Source organism: Amyelois transitella, chromosome 17 (assembly GCF_032362555.1).
Source record: "Amyelois transitella isolate CPQ chromosome 17, ilAmyTran1.1, whole genome shotgun sequence".
Lineage (NCBI taxonomy): Eukaryota > Metazoa > Arthropoda > Insecta > Lepidoptera > Pyralidae > Amyelois > Amyelois transitella.
In genome coordinates, this window is record NC_083520.1 from 5735317 (window position 1) to 5750913 (window position 15597).

General features: G+C 40.1%; 2 protein-coding genes across 2 annotated transcripts; one reads left to right on the plus strand and one right to left on the minus strand.

Annotated features, from left to right (window-relative positions):
• Positions 1-978: 978 nt before the first annotated feature.
• On the minus strand, positions 979-11746 carry LOC106142242 (dyslexia-associated protein KIAA0319). The gene is made up of 14 exons (XM_013343939.2): positions 11328-11746; positions 10725-10955; positions 9892-10418; positions 9580-9700; positions 9100-9329; positions 8641-8863; positions 8240-8397; positions 7840-7980; positions 6424-6664; positions 5630-5820; positions 5181-5471; positions 4638-4845; positions 2490-2657; positions 979-2272 (listed from the first exon to the last, which is right to left on the minus strand). Exons 1-14 carry the CDS (start codon positions 11491-11493, stop codon positions 2106-2108), a joined length of 3063 nt encoding a protein of 1020 aa, XP_013199393.2. The 5' UTR covers positions 11494-11746; the 3' UTR covers positions 979-2105.
• An 876-nt stretch (positions 11747-12622) lies between these two features.
• Positions 12623-15540, plus strand: LOC132901732 (pre-mRNA 3' end processing protein WDR33). The gene is made up of 2 exons (XM_060948706.1): positions 12623-12831; positions 12915-15540. Exon 2 carries the CDS (start codon positions 12934-12936, stop codon positions 15529-15531), a length of 2598 nt encoding a protein of 865 aa, XP_060804689.1. The 5' UTR covers positions 12623-12831; positions 12915-12933; the 3' UTR covers positions 15532-15540.
• The last annotated feature ends 57 nt before the right edge of the window (positions 15541-15597 follow it).

Consider the following 15597-nt stretch of genomic DNA (forward strand, 5'->3'; position numbering starts at 1 on the left):
AAATATAATTTTGTTTATTGAAAAAAAATATACACATTGATAGCGCATGTGCCTCTTTATATTTATCATTTTAATGAAATTCTTAAAGATATCTTAAATAATATAAATTAATATAATTTGTCGAATAAGAAGTACAAAACAAATAGTTAAATAATAAATACTTATAACATTTGTAAAATTAAAAATCATATCTAATAAATTTCCAATACAAATATACAAAATATGTTGATTAGGTATCTACATGATTAACACTAAGTAATCCATATTTGTCAATATAATGTTCTTCATATATGTCCATTTCGGTTTTCATATTGTCTTCAAAGTCAACTGCTTTAGCTTTTCACATATGTTGGTATTTACCATTCATAATATAAAATTTTCCTTCACGATATCTTGCTCTTGATTTAATTCTATTAAGTATGTTATGTCTTTCTATATTTGTTTAAAACCACACTGTTTTATGGCATTAGTACTGTACAAACATATTAAGACTACAAACCTTACGTAATTTATATTTCTAGTATATCGATTCTTCAAAAAGTTTGATTTATTTTAAAGTACTTACATTGTGCATGCCATAACTTTATAAATAATACTGTAAACCGCAGCATAAATACCTATTTAATATTACTACTGAACTATAGTTACATTTACATGCAGCTTTTCCTTAGAATAAGGAGTATATAAAGTAATGATATATGAACTGTGACAATTTGAACATTATACATTTAGATCACCAGTATTAGTATAGACCAATTTGTCTATTTTGAATTCTCTAGTGCCTTTGTTAATGGTTTCATAAAAACCGATCCATTATTTATCATATTGCATTATTATAGTTTGGATTATACCGAATGGGCCGCGGTTTTGATGCAGTTGTACGAAAGAATTCCGTTTAAGCGAGAAAGCAACACCCAGACTAAATTGCTAATGAGTTCATCTTGATAAACCCTTTTAAGATGAACGCAGATGATCGCGCTACACGCACCGCAGTCTTCACAGTGATCGTTTTTGTCAAGGTAGTACTGCGGCGCGAGTGAGTGCGCATGGTTGCATATAACTGCATACAATATAAACGCCGTGTGTGTGGCGAGGCTGAAGCTGCACTTCACCTTAAGTTGACGTATACGAATAGGGTCAGTACAGGAAACGTAAACACCAATAGGCACGTATGAATGGATTTTCTCCAATTGTACTATCAATATGTTCGCTTGACATGAATCACTTAAAAAATATCAGCCGTAACGGAATTAATATGGCTTATTTATCTAATTACAATTCTGTTTAATTTTAGAATTGAAACTAACTTTAACTTGTCACTAGTTTTCTTGCTAAGTCTAGTTTTCTTCTTCGTATATACCTATGACTAAACTGTGCCTGGTCTGTACTGTAAATATAATATTTATGAAAAACATGCATGGAAGTAATTAAACGACAACAAAAACCAAAATGGTAATGTCTAGGTAGAATTTCTGTCGGTTTGTATGCGCATCACTAAAAAAATGTTGTTACTACACTGTTGTATTTTTATTCCGACTGTTTATTCGGCCACACATATCCGTACCCATGCTGTCAACGGATCTTATAGAAAATTTAAGCAACAATATTTTTAGGCTTCAGACCAGCCATGTCCCAGATGCGTGGAAAAAGAAAGCGTCAATAAGCATCTGAGATATCAACAATTTAAGAACCTCGCGTATATTCACTAATATTATTTTGCATTAATTCATCGTCTTCACTTTGATCTACAAACATTAAACTTAAGTACAGTGAAACTTACTTATATAGTATATATATGCTTATATGAAACAAAATATAAATATGTATTATACTTCATACCAAAATAAACTTCTTAATACAGTCCATAAGCATTAAAAAAATTATAAGGCGATGCCTGCTGTATTTTGAAAGCAACATCTATTAGCATCTGTTCTTTTTGTTAAGATTAAAATATTTTTCCTGGAAATTGCGACCAAAACGCGATCTTATTGCAATTTTTTCCACAGCCTTGATTGGACTTCAATGAGTTTAAGAATTTAGCTCCTCACATCTATGAACACTTGCTCGCTGCTTATACATACATAGAAACACTGACATAGCGTAGACTACGTCTTAACTTTTCTATTTCCCTTGTAGTGTCCGTTCTTCTTCCAGCCGTTACTTTGCCCCGCGTCCCCGTTCATAGTGCGCGAGAGAAACGATGTGGTCTGTCCTTTAGATTCGAATAGGACGTCCGAATCGGTCTCGGTTTCTGAAGCATCTTTCCCTGCGACTGGAAAACATTTTGAAAACCAAATGATGTAACCTTGTGATAGATTTTCTATTTCAAGACTGACTCTGATATGATTTATACAAATATGAATTTTTATATCGGGCAGACCCCAAATGCTTTCGTGCGACGAGTCAATAGAAATAGAAAGTCATGGAAGTAAACAGGGGAGACCCCAGTAACAGAATTAAAAATAAAAAACTAATTATAATAAACTTACAAGGCACGTCATCATGAGCGGCGAGCGGTAGCAGCCTGTATTTGGGTCTCGCTCTAGCCTTTCGCGGCGCGCACAGTTTCTTGACCGCGCGCGTTGCCGTCCAGCACAGCGCACACATCGCGCACAGAGCGGCAACGCCGCCCAGGCTCGCATACACTACCGACCAGTCTGGAAGTAAATAGAACGATTCAAATCACATATTCAAAGCAAGATCGAATTCTACTTGACTTCTAAGTCACTTCAATTTCTATGAAGTTTCGTCGCTAATCCTACTTAAAAGGGCACGTAACGTACCTTTATTTTATCTCGGCAACTATGTATACATAATGCGACGCAAAAGAAAAAAATCATTGAATCCGAGATGTAAAAGAGGAATAGAGCACACAAATCCAGTTCAGGACTGGACTGAATTTTTCACAGATATTTTTTTTTTGACGCGTGGTGTCAGTAGAGTTAGGAGAGTCACAGAGAGAGTCCCACTGACCGCAGTCGGGCATCGCGTCGGGGTCGAGCTGGGAGAGCAGGCTCTGCATCCAGAAGGCGTCGCAGCGGCAGGCGCGGCTGGCGTGGTGTCAGTAGAGTTAGGAGAGTCACAGAGAGAGTCCCACTGACCGCAGTCGGGCATCGCGTCGGGGTCGAGCTGGGAGAGCAGGCTCTGCATCCAGAAGGCGTCGCAGCGGCAGGCGCGGCTGGCGTGGTGTCAGTAGAGTTAGGAGAGTCACAGAGAGAGTCCCACTGACCGCAGTCGGGCATCGCGTCGGGGTCGAGCTGGGAGAGCAGGCTCTGCATCCAGAAGGCGTCGCAGCGGCAGGCGCGGCTGGCGTGGTGTCAGTAGAGTTAGGAGAGTCACAGAGAGAGTCCCACTGACCGCAGTCGGGCATCGCGTCGGGGTCGAGCTGGGAGAGCAGGCTCTGCATCCAGAAGGCGTCGCAGCGGCAGGCGCGGCTGGCGTGGTGTCAGTAGAGTTAGGAGAGTCACAGAGAGAGTCCCACTGACCGCAGTCGGGCATCGCGTCGGGGTCGAGCTGGGAGAGCAGGCTCTGCATCCAGAAGGCGTCGCAGCGGCAGGCGCGGCTGGCGTGGTGTCAGTAGAGTTAGGAGAGTCACAGAGAGAGTCCCACTGACCGCAGTCGGGCATCGCGTCGGGGTCGAGCTGGGAGAGCAGGCTCTGCATCCAGAAGGCGTCGCAGCGGCAGGCGCGGCTGGCGTGGTGTCAGTAGAGTTAGGAGAGTCACAGAGAGAGTCCCACTGACCGCAGTCGGGCATCGCGTCGGGGTCGAGCTGGGAGAGCAGGCTCTGCATCCAGAAGGCGTCGCAGCGGCAGGCGCGGCTGGCGTGGTGTCAGTAGAGTTAGGAGAGTCACAGAGAGAGTCCCACTGACCGCAGTCGGGCATCGCGTCGGGGTCGAGCTGGGAGAGCAGGCTCTGCATCCAGAAGGCGTCGCAGCGGCAGGCGCGGCTGGCGTGGTGTCAGTAGAGTTAGGAGAGTCACAGAGAGAGTCCCACTGACCGCAGTCGGGCATCGCGTCGGGGTCGAGCTGGGAGAGCAGGCTCTGCATCCAGAAGGCGTCGCAGCGGCAGGCGCGGCTGGCGTGGTGTCAGTAGAGTTAGGAGAGTCACAGAGAGAGTCCCACTGACCGCAGTCGGGCATCGCGTCGGGGTCGAGCTGGGAGAGCAGGCTCTGCATCCAGAAGGCGTCGCAGCGGCAGGCGCGGCTGGCGTGGTGTCAGTAGAGTTAGGAGAGTCACAGAGAGAGTCCCACTGACCGCAGTCGGGCATCGCGTCGGGGTCGAGCTGGGAGAGCAGGCTCTGCATCCAGAAGGCGTCGCAGCGGCAGGCGCGGCTGGCGTGGTGTCAGTAGAGTTAGGAGAGTCACAGAGAGAGTCCCACTGACCGCAGTCGGGCATCGCGTCGGGGTCGAGCTGGGAGAGCAGGCTCTGCATCCAGAAGGCGTCGCAGCGGCAGGCGCGGCTGGCGTGGTGTCAGTAGAGTTAGGAGAGTCACAGAGAGAGTCCCACTGACCGCAGTCGGGCATCGCGTCGGGGTCGAGCTGGGAGAGCAGGCTCTGCATCCAGAAGGCGTCGCAGCGGCAGGCGCGGCTGGCGTGGTGTCAGTAGAGTTAGGAGAGTCACAGAGAGAGTCCCACTGACCGCAGTCGGGCATCGCGTCGGGGTCGAGCTGGGAGAGCAGGCTCTGCATCCAGAAGGCGTCGCAGCGGCAGGCGCGGCTGGCGTGGTCGCACAGCCCGCGGCCGGAGCACGAGCTGAGGCAGCGCACGGAGCGCACGCGCGCGGAGGCCTCCACCGCCGCCGCCGTGCGGGCGAGGGACAGCGCGACCACGCCCTCTACTGGTTTGCCCTGGAACAAACATATTTTAAAATTGGCAACAGTCATCTACGAATACATATATCGGAGTCGCAAAAACGGGTTGCGGCGGGCTCCACCGATGTCAAAACGCCTTCTTATACCTCATCTGGATTAGGTACTTGTAAAATTTTATATACGCATAAAAGTAAAATGTGTTAGGCACTGTCATTAATTTTATGGAAATAACAAACCATAATTATATGTATAGTTTTATGGAATGCATGGCACAAACTACTATCCATAGCTCTAAGTCATTTTATGTCAAGAAATTGATTGAATATAGAAATTGATTTAAAAATAGATATTTTTAAAATGTCAAGCCTTACATCTTTGGACAGGAAAAAGATGATCTGCGTGTTCCCTGAATCAATTTGTCCTCGTATCGCCGTCACATTGATTTTGATGTCGTCTTTGAGCAGCAAGGTCATCTTCTGTACCAGCGAGTCAAGTTGACCTTGGGTGAAGGTCGATACGGGCGTGTTCAAGGTCAACTCTAGAAGGTTCATGTCTAAGGGGTCAGGTTTGACTTGAACGCTGACTGTGTCGCGGCCGGACTCCCCTTGGTCGTCGGTCACTGTTAGTTCGAATACGTAACGACCTGGTTCTATGTTGGTTAGCTGAAATATAACATGAACCAAATTGTTATGCTTGCACGATGAGGAAAAAGAAACTGAATATGGGATGAAAGTCAGGTCCCATGAAGTGATTGAAATCTGACCACTATGACCATGTTAGGGGAACTTAGCTTGGATTATTTATACCAACCAAATCGTACCATTAATACTGGCTGAGTATCAGATCCAAGTATAACTGTTCCCGAAGCCAGCCCCGAGGCGGAACGGGTCCATTTCCACGAGATGATACGGAAATCATCGGAAGACTTTGATCCATTTAGAATGAGCACCGGTATAGGAAGATTCAACACTTGATCGCCGCCTGCGTTCGCTTTCGGCGGACTATTTTTATCTGAAAAAATTTTATTGTTAAAAAAGAAATTCTTTGATTTTTTTTTGTATCATGAATTCAGTATATAAAGAGATTGAGCCACAATTTTTGACCTATTCGAATGTTTATGCATAGCATGTAGTGCCGTATACAAAATAATTTTCGCCTAAACCCCCTAAATTTTTCGACGGAATGCCGAAAAATTTACAAACGTTCATAGGACATATGCCTTATCTTCCCTTTTTCTCTATGTTTGAGGTAAACTGAAGTGTTCAAAAGAGAAACAAGATAATACATATGACTTCAATGTTCTGTGATAAGCGGACTGGTTAGTTTGAAATATTGAACCTTTGGAAAGACTTTCTCTTTAGCCAACATACAAAAGAAAATATTTTATAATTACTACCACCAAACTATTCCCATACATAACTTAAAGTTAATAGATAAAAAACATAAAAAATACCTATTATATACAAACTAACCTTTTATAAGGCAACATAATTATGATAGATATTAACTTAATTTAAAGTTTCCCAACAATACCTTAAATTTGTAGGTGGCAATTTATCACACTGCCTTATAGAAAATGTTTAAAAAAAAACACAATCATGCGGTTAGACTTACTTTGAGTGACCGTAACGCTCACATTATCCGTCGCCGAATTCCCATTATCATCTAATACGGTCAGGGAAAACACGTACTGTCCTTTTGTCAGTCCCGTGGCGTTCGCGACCGACTCGTTAAAGTTTATTATGTTAGAGTTAGTAGGTCCAGACAGGCAACGCCAAGTGTACGCGACGATGCGGTGGTCGTCGTGAGACTCCGAACCGTTAAGGGTGATCCACGTTTGAGGCAGTGATATGAACTGGAAGGATGATCATGCTGTTATATGTGTTCAATGATAGAATATGACGTTGCTCACTTGCTATGGACATGTACAAAGAGAGACTCTAATCTATTGACCATTCGTCTTGAAATCTTCTAAAATTTAATTATTTGTGGATAAACTAAAACTTAACAAAGAGTCAATACAATAAATATAGCATTGACAATACCATCATGACCATAATTCTGAATCCTGAGGTACGAATTTCAACAAGTAGTTATAAATGGTCAGTTTGGAATAAATATTTCTTATATCTTCATTTTCGTTATTGAAAAGTCAATAAAAATCTACTTCATTAGGTTTATGGGTGTATCATCGAAAATTGAAGGCTTTATAAAACTAGTTATAACCAATTTAAAATTCAAACACGCATCGTTATCATATTATCTATTTAACTTCGCAAGCTTTAGGATGTGTTTATCAGTTAAATTAACGGATATCTGTGCATTGCCCACTTACTCGATATCAATTCTGCAAAACCCCCAGTTTTATTATTCAGCTATAGATATTCTTCATATTATGTAGAGTTTGTATATTGCTTTTTAGTACTAATTCAGTGAGTGATTAGTTTATAATAACAATAAATCACATAGACATGCAATTTAATTTTATACATAATTAATCTACATCCAAACACCAAACAAATAGGTATTTTCAAGAAGAATTGAGAAAAACGCAATCCTGTATACTTTAAAAGGAACCCAATTTTTCAAATGATAGGCTACCATGATTTATCCACCACCCCCTTTTATTTAAACTATCCATTTTCTTATACATATTACATATTCAAATAAAGAGAAAAAGATTAGATTACATAAAAGGGCCCTACACCAACGATGTACAGGACAGTCACAAAACAAACTAATATCATACAGACATAATATAATTACGTCTTTATCCTTTACGGAGTAGACAGAGCCAACAGGCTCGCGGAGCCTGATATGCCATGTAGAGCTAATCTATGGCTTAGTGATGGAATTGAGATTCAGTGACAGGTTGATAGTTCATCACCTAAAACATCCCAAGTTTATTAGCTATTAGATCAATTCGTCGTCTTTTACGACATCCATGGTAAAGGTAGGGAGTGGTCCTATTCTAAAAAGGTAGGTAATAGATATAATAACAACTTAAATAAGTAAAAGCAGAAAACTTACAGCATCAGAACCAGCATTTGCGACGGGAGGGGTGTTAGTGGGGGGTTTGACGAACACGTGAACTTCGGCCGTGGACGACTGACCAGAAGAATCAGTCACTTTTAGGACGAATGTATAAACCCCTTCCGATAGATTTGATAACTATAACAATAAAAAAAATGCATAGGTACGTATTAGCTTTCCCTTTTATGAATTAAGGTTCCGGCTCGATTTTTTAACTAGAATCAAGGACATTTCCCAAGGCGGGCAAATTATTTCACTGCCTATAGGATGAAGAAGATAAAGATGATTTTTATTATTTCACTGTCTGTCAAGTTCTTGTGAGGATCCTGAAAATTATTCAATAATATTATTATAGAGCGATCTTTTCTACCATACTTAATTACTACGAATCTATTACCTCTAAATATGGGCTATGCGTGTTTTGCATGTCGACAGCTTTGTTTTCATCTTCTGCAGACTTTGTCCATTCCCAGGACGTGATTTCATGGTCATCGGTAGATAAACTTCCATTCAGTGTAAGATGGTTGTTTGGCAAATACAATATTACATCTTGACCTATGAAAAAGAAGAAGTATAAACATTTAATAAAATAATTGAACTCCCCCTCGATAATATTTTCCACAATCTTCATTTGTCATTGGTCATTCTATTGCTAAATAAGAAATTTATCTGACCTGAACTGGACTATTTCATATACATCTATTGAAAGATTGTTTTTTGTAGTCCCGCATGGTTAAATAAAATTAGTTTCTTCAATAAGATTCTTTTATATTTAAGCAAAATATAAAAGAAACTTACCGGCATTAGCTTCTGGTGGATAGTCAGTGTGGTTCAAAACTGTAATGTTGGCTGTAGTAGAATTTTTTACGTGGTCTGAATCCTCCACTGTCAGTTTGAATGTGTAGTTCCCAGGTTGCTTCAGATCTTTCAGCACCAAAGTAGGGCCCTCTTCTAGAGGAGGTTGGTACCCAATGGGCCCTGATATCAAGTCCCAATGCCAAGAAATTATGTCAGCGTCATCCTAAACAGTACATAATATATTATTCTTGATGAAAAAGATTGACATAATAAAGTCATAACAATGGGACCATATAAAACTGTTGATTGTGTTTCTTTAAAAGCCTAAAAAAAAGGCGGCTAAGGGATAGGCTTATAAACTTAACGCATCCAAGCTCTGTTGCATTGAGTTTATACAGTTTTTCTCGCAACCAATATCCAGCAAACAAATAGGTAAAAAATTAAATTAATTACACTTACCTTACTTGCACTGCCGTCCAAAACAGCACCCGAGTTTGGCAGCTTAACAGTTTGGGACTGCGGAGTTATGACGACTTGGGGCGGCGTGTTCGTGCGCTCTTTGGGAAGCACCGTGACCGTCGCAAACCCTTCCCCGTATGAATTCGTCCCGTTGACTGTCACTTTGAATCTGTACTGTCCTTCGGTGAGGTCCGTTAGTTTAACTGTAGCACCTTCTTGGTGCATGTTACCTATATGTTAGTAAGTTTAGAAATATTAATAATTCAGGTTAAGTTGTATAAATAAAAGTCATTGTCTCAAAGGACTAAATAAATTTTCATGTTTTGGAAAATTATTTTAGCACGAAAAGGTGACAGTTCCTTCCTAGTCCAATGTTTTCAATAAAATAGGGTAATGAAAGAAAAAAAGAATAGGAATTTAGTAAGGGTGGTTGGAAAATTCTGATAATTCATAGCTTGCATTTCAATACATAATATATACCTGTAAATCCACCCTTAGACTGGTCCACTAAAGTCCAAACAAAATTGTAATGACTCATTGTGGCCTTTTCATCAGGGATAGTGAAAGCCGCCAATGTCACTTGGTTGTCAGGTAATTGTACCTACACAAGAATTTCCAATTAACACTAAATTTGATTACAGATTTTAAGCAAATCATACAACCGGAAGGCTGCATTCAAGATAACATAATGTCCTTTACATAGAATTTTAACATGTTTTTCAGCACAGAGTTTTTGAAGATCAGCCTGTAAATACTAAGAAGATAGTCTTAATTTGTTTAAGAAAAGATTACCTTCTGATCTGACACAGACACTGTCAAGTTTTGTATAGTCTTTGGTGTCGATACATCAATTTTATCATCTGATTTTCTATCAGAAATTAAATCTTCATTTTTCTTTATGGCATCTATACCAATAGTGGGTCCTTTGGAGAATGGTCGAATGGCAACACAAGATCCCTCTGAGAGCTCAGTCCCGGGAACGCACTTGCAGATTCCATGACCAGGTTTAAGAGGAAAACATTCAGCATTAAAAGGACAATCCCCAGCTCCAACTTCACAGGATAATTTTTCAAGGAAATTACTTGACTCCATAATAAGATCAGCATCATTGTTATCTCTGAAGTTGTCAAAATTCCTGCCCTCTCCTTCCTCCATATTTGGCAAATTATTAATAAAATGAGATAAAAAATTAGAATCTTCTTCATCAGGTATAATTTCATTGTGTCTATTTCCATAAGGAGAATAGATGGTCTCATCTTCTGGTGAAAAATTATTGGCCTCTCCATAGCTGGACTGATCTAATATATCTGACCAGTTTTCTGCAAGTAAAATAATTATAAAAAGGGGAAATAAATATTGTGATAATACCCTAATGCAGGATATGGGCCACCAAAATCGTAACATTTGTGTACTTTAATATGCATGGTAGGTTTGTTTATCTAGCCCATTATCAACATTGGAACCATACTCAGATTTGAAACATTGTCATAAAATATTGTAAAGGATACAATATCATAATTTTTGACTCCATTGTTTAGCCATCTAGCTGAATGTGGCTCTGTCTAAGCCATAGGGGATAAAGATGTGATGTGTGTATATATGAATGATAACATAAAATAACATACCATTCGGCAGTACAGGTTTGACTAGAATCATAGAAAAGTGTGAGTTCCATTTGTGATTGTCTGCCCTCAATAGTGGCATACACATTTCATCACTCACACACTCCACATGGAAGCAGCGGGAATCCATGATGAACACAATATTGCAGGAGTCGCTGAGACAGCATGCCATCACACACTGCCTTAACCCTTTGAGATTTGTCTTCTCTGAGTAATTACCAGCTGTGTAGTTACCTAAAACAGTATTTGAATTAAGCAAACCTTATTAGTATAGGAGGTTGTTTATGCATTATACTGCTAAAAGTTACAATTTGAACTGATGGTTTAAATTAATGTTGATTTAGGCCATCATGTGAATTTCTACCCTAAATATTTTTTTTCTGTTAACTCTGCTTATACAGTTTATTTAAAGTCCATTTAAATAATTTATCATGTATTTTTGAATTAACTTGGTGTTATAGCACCAATAATATCTACGTCTTAGTGAAACAATCTAGTAAATACTTAATTAAAATAAATACATGGGCAGGCTCTTGTGGAAAGAAATTATTGTTTTAAGTTAATAATAGTTATCAGGTTAAGAGTAAATATATTGTGAAAACTTACCCACTGGCGCATAATTGTCAAAATTTTTTGGATACAGTTTGGGGCATTTATTATTTTCATACTTTTCATTCCATGGCTTATTGTATTGAGAAAAAGAGAGCTTGATATTCGTAAAAATTATTAAAATTAATAAAACAAAATAACTTCGACATACAAATAAATTCATGATTATTTTTTAAATTATTTGTTTACTGCCAAACCATTTCAGGTGAAATGCGAAACGTAATTTATCAAATTTTATCACAAACAAAATATTTTGTTAATTTTTATGAAAAATTATATTTGACGAACAAAATGTGGACTAAAAATTAAAATTCGCCAATAAATAATAAATCCAATTTCTGCCTGCACATCTGCAAGAAAAAAGAATGATTTTTTTAGGTAGACATTCAATCCAACCAAACCAAGGCAACTCTGAACAGACGTGACGTCAAAGTCAAAAATTCAAAATCTTAAGAAAAACATTGGCATGTCATGACGTTGACAATTTATTTTGCCCTCGAAGGCTCAGAAGCATGGTCTAGGTAGATGAAATGAAACCGACGCCGTAGAGAATTTGCAGGGTAAAGCATAGAAGTGAAATGAAAGCAAATTAAGATTCACGGAAGAGTTTTAACTTAGCGTAGTATTATTAGTTTTCTTTATTTTTTTTTTTTTATACGGAACTGCGTAAATGTCTCGAAGTCTGTTAAATGTTATGAATTCTACTACTGAGTCTATCATGAGTTCTACTGGACACGGATTGACTCAATCTTGTTTTTGAGCATTATTTATTATAATATATCTTCACCTTGGCCTTCAGCCGATGCGCAGAAACTATTGTTTCGCAGGGATTCTTTTGAGGAATCTAAAGTTTTGCTAAAATACATTGTGGCGACATGTATGGGGGATATGGGGATACATGGATTATAATAATATATATTGGCAGGCCAATATTAAAATATTTCGATTTTTGAATAACTCTAAAAGCAAACCTGTTTGATTTAGCCTGAAAATCTCGTTAATTTAAAAAATCTATGTTGACTATTGTTTCCCAAAGAAGCAGATTATCACAGAGATAAATGTAAAGTAATGTTTTCAAGTCTGTGCAGATTATTCGATATCCTAATATAAGCATGGAAACAAAACAAACATTGTGACACATTTTATTCAGTCTCGGGTTTTGTAAGTTTCGCGAGCCTTAACTTTGGTTCGCTGCCCAAGGGAAGCGTCCATATCAAGGGTGAATGACAGTGTAGCATGATAAGGCTTCGGTTTGCCTTGCTTGAGCCTCAGGCTTGAACACAGAAAAAAAAATATTGAAATTGTGAAATTGAAACATGGTTGGCTTCATCTTGCTTGGCTAGCTTTTCACTATGGCTTTTCATTTGTAAAAATAGGTTACCGTTTGTGTTCAGTTTTCTGTTTCACACATGTAATATCTTGTGAAAGTATTGAAAAGTTTTGCGTAGTGTTGTAAGAAAGACACCGTGTAGAATGTTGTAGCGCATTTTCTTGAAATAAGGTAAGAATTTGGAAAGTATGAGTAAAGATTTTGTTGCCGTTTGGTCGCTACCATCTAAAGTACAAATATATTTCTCTGACTAGGTATCGGAAGTCATATGCAATGGATTTCGGGCACCCTCCTCCGAATATGGCAATGCCACCGCCCGGTATGGGTATGGGTATGGGCATGGGCAATCCTATGGGCCCGCCCGTACGCAACAACATGCGCCATAATTTTAGGCCTTTTAACTACCAGATGCGGTTCCCTCCTCAGGGTCCACTAAATATGACGCAGGATGATTTCGATGGTAAACGCTTACGTAAATCAGTTATGCGGAAGACTGTAGATTATAACGCTGCTATTATAAAGGCTTTAGAATGTCGTGTTTGGCAACGAGATTGGCGGGATAGGCATGCTTTGCAGCCCGACGCAATGTATACCCCTGATCTATTACCGCCGCCCTCGTATCCTGATAATCCTATAAATGCAGTAACTACTCGTTTTGTAAAGACTGCTACAAATAAAATGAGATGTCCTATTTTCGCTGTGGCATGGACGCCAGAAGGACGAAGATTGATTACAGGTGCTTCGTCTGGAGAATTCACTTTGTGGAATGGTTTAACGTTTAATTTTGAAACAATCCTGCAAGCTCATGATTCACCAGTGAGGTCTATGGTTTGGTCACATGGTGAAGGATGGATGGTGACGGGTGATCACTCTGGGTTTATTAAGTACTGGCAGAGCAATATGAACAATGTGAAAATGTATCAGGCTCACAAGGAAGCAGTTAGGGGAATAAGTTTTAGCCCTAGTGATTCAAAAATTGTTACATGTTCAGATGACGGTACATTAAGAATATTTGACTTCTTTAGATGCCAAGAAGAGAGAATCTTGAGAGGACATGGGGCAGATGTTAAATGTGTGCAGTGGCATCCTACAAAAGCTTTGATTGTCTCGGGTAGTAAAGATAATCAACAACCAATAAAATTATGGGACCCTAAATCAGGCACAGCTATGTCTACTCTTCATGCCCACAAATCAACTGTTATGGATCTCAAATGGAATGAAAATGGTAATTGGCTTATTACTGCTTCCCGTGACCATTTGCTGAAATTGTTTGACATTCGTAAACTTGGCACTGAGCTACAAATATTTAGAGGACATAAAAAAGAAGCTTCCAGTGTGGTGTGGCATCCCAATCATGAGGGATTATTTTGTTCTGGAGGTTCTGATGGAGCTATACTATTTTGGAATGTTGGCACTGATAAAGAAGTGGGCTGCATAGAAGGGGCTCATGAATCTATTGTATGGACTATGGCTTGGCATCCTCTTGGGCATATATTATGTTCAGGTTCAAATGACCATACATCAAAGTTTTGGACTCGTAATCGTCCTGGAGATCTTATGAGAGACAAGTATAATTTGAATACTTTACCCCCAGGAGTGCAAGATGATCATGATTTAGAAGAACCTGCTATTATTCCTGGAATGGGCCCTGAAGATAAAGTAGAGATATTTTCTTCTGATACAGATAAGGTAATTCCTGGCTTAGATCTTGATACAACATTTGTTCCCATGGAATTTGAAAAGAAGGTGAAGAAAGTTCCTTATAGCAAGCCTATTCCTAGAAACTTCCAAGTTCAGTGGAATCATGGACCCACAAATGACGAGGCTGCAACGGAGGCTTTGCAGCAGGCATTAGTAGAGTCGGTTCCAGGTGCAATTCCCCTCCATATGATAACGCCTTCTGCTATCTATATTTATGGCAAGTTATTATCTGTAGAGCCTGGCTCAAAACTGGAGAGAGCTATAACAGACGGGCCCTTAGCTCTCAAGAAGTATATTGCATCTGGAGAAATTGAAGAATTATTTGATGTTATGCCTCATTTAGAAGCAGATGCTGATGATGACATTTATCAACCTTTTGAGTACCCAGAACATGAAACCGAAAAAGATGCTCAGGAAGGTGATGATGATATGCATGATCAAGGTGATGATTACTATGACAATGATATGGAAATGAATCAAGGTGATGATGATGACTACAGCAATGGGCCCATGAATAATGACATGAATAATAGACCCATGGGGTCAATGAATAACATGCCAACTAACATGACGAGGCCACCTCTATTAGGGAATATGGGTCCCATAGGGCCTATGGTTCCTCCTTCTATGCATGGAATGGGTCCAATGCCACCAATGGGAATGCCGCCAATGGGGAACATGCCCCCTATGGGCAATATGCCACCTCCAATGGGTAACATGCCACCTCCAATGGGTAATATGCCACCTTTAATGGGTAACATGCCACCTATGAATAACATGCCGCCCATGAATAACATGCCACCAATGAATAACATGCCACCATTTAATGACAATGGTTTTAACAAAGGTAATTTTGACTCCAGTTTTGATAATCAGTACAATTCCCAGAATGATGAGGATTACAATGAGGAGGATAATTATGATCAAAATCAAGGGTATGACGACGATGGTAATTATAATGATGATGGTGGTAATAACGATGATAATTACCAAAGGAATCAGCGATGGGACAGGGGGAGAGGAAGAGGTCGGGGGCGCGGTCGCGGGATGAACGGGCACGGCACACGCAACCGGCGAGGCGGTGGCGGCCAGCGGGGGTCCCCTTGGAGTCGCCGGGGCGGAGGCGGCAACAGGAACTTTCGACGTGGTGGGAAGTCTGTGACCAACTAGTTAAAGGATTTTGTTATGATGCATGCATGCACAGACTTTGAACTCTACTCAATTTGTTTCGATCGA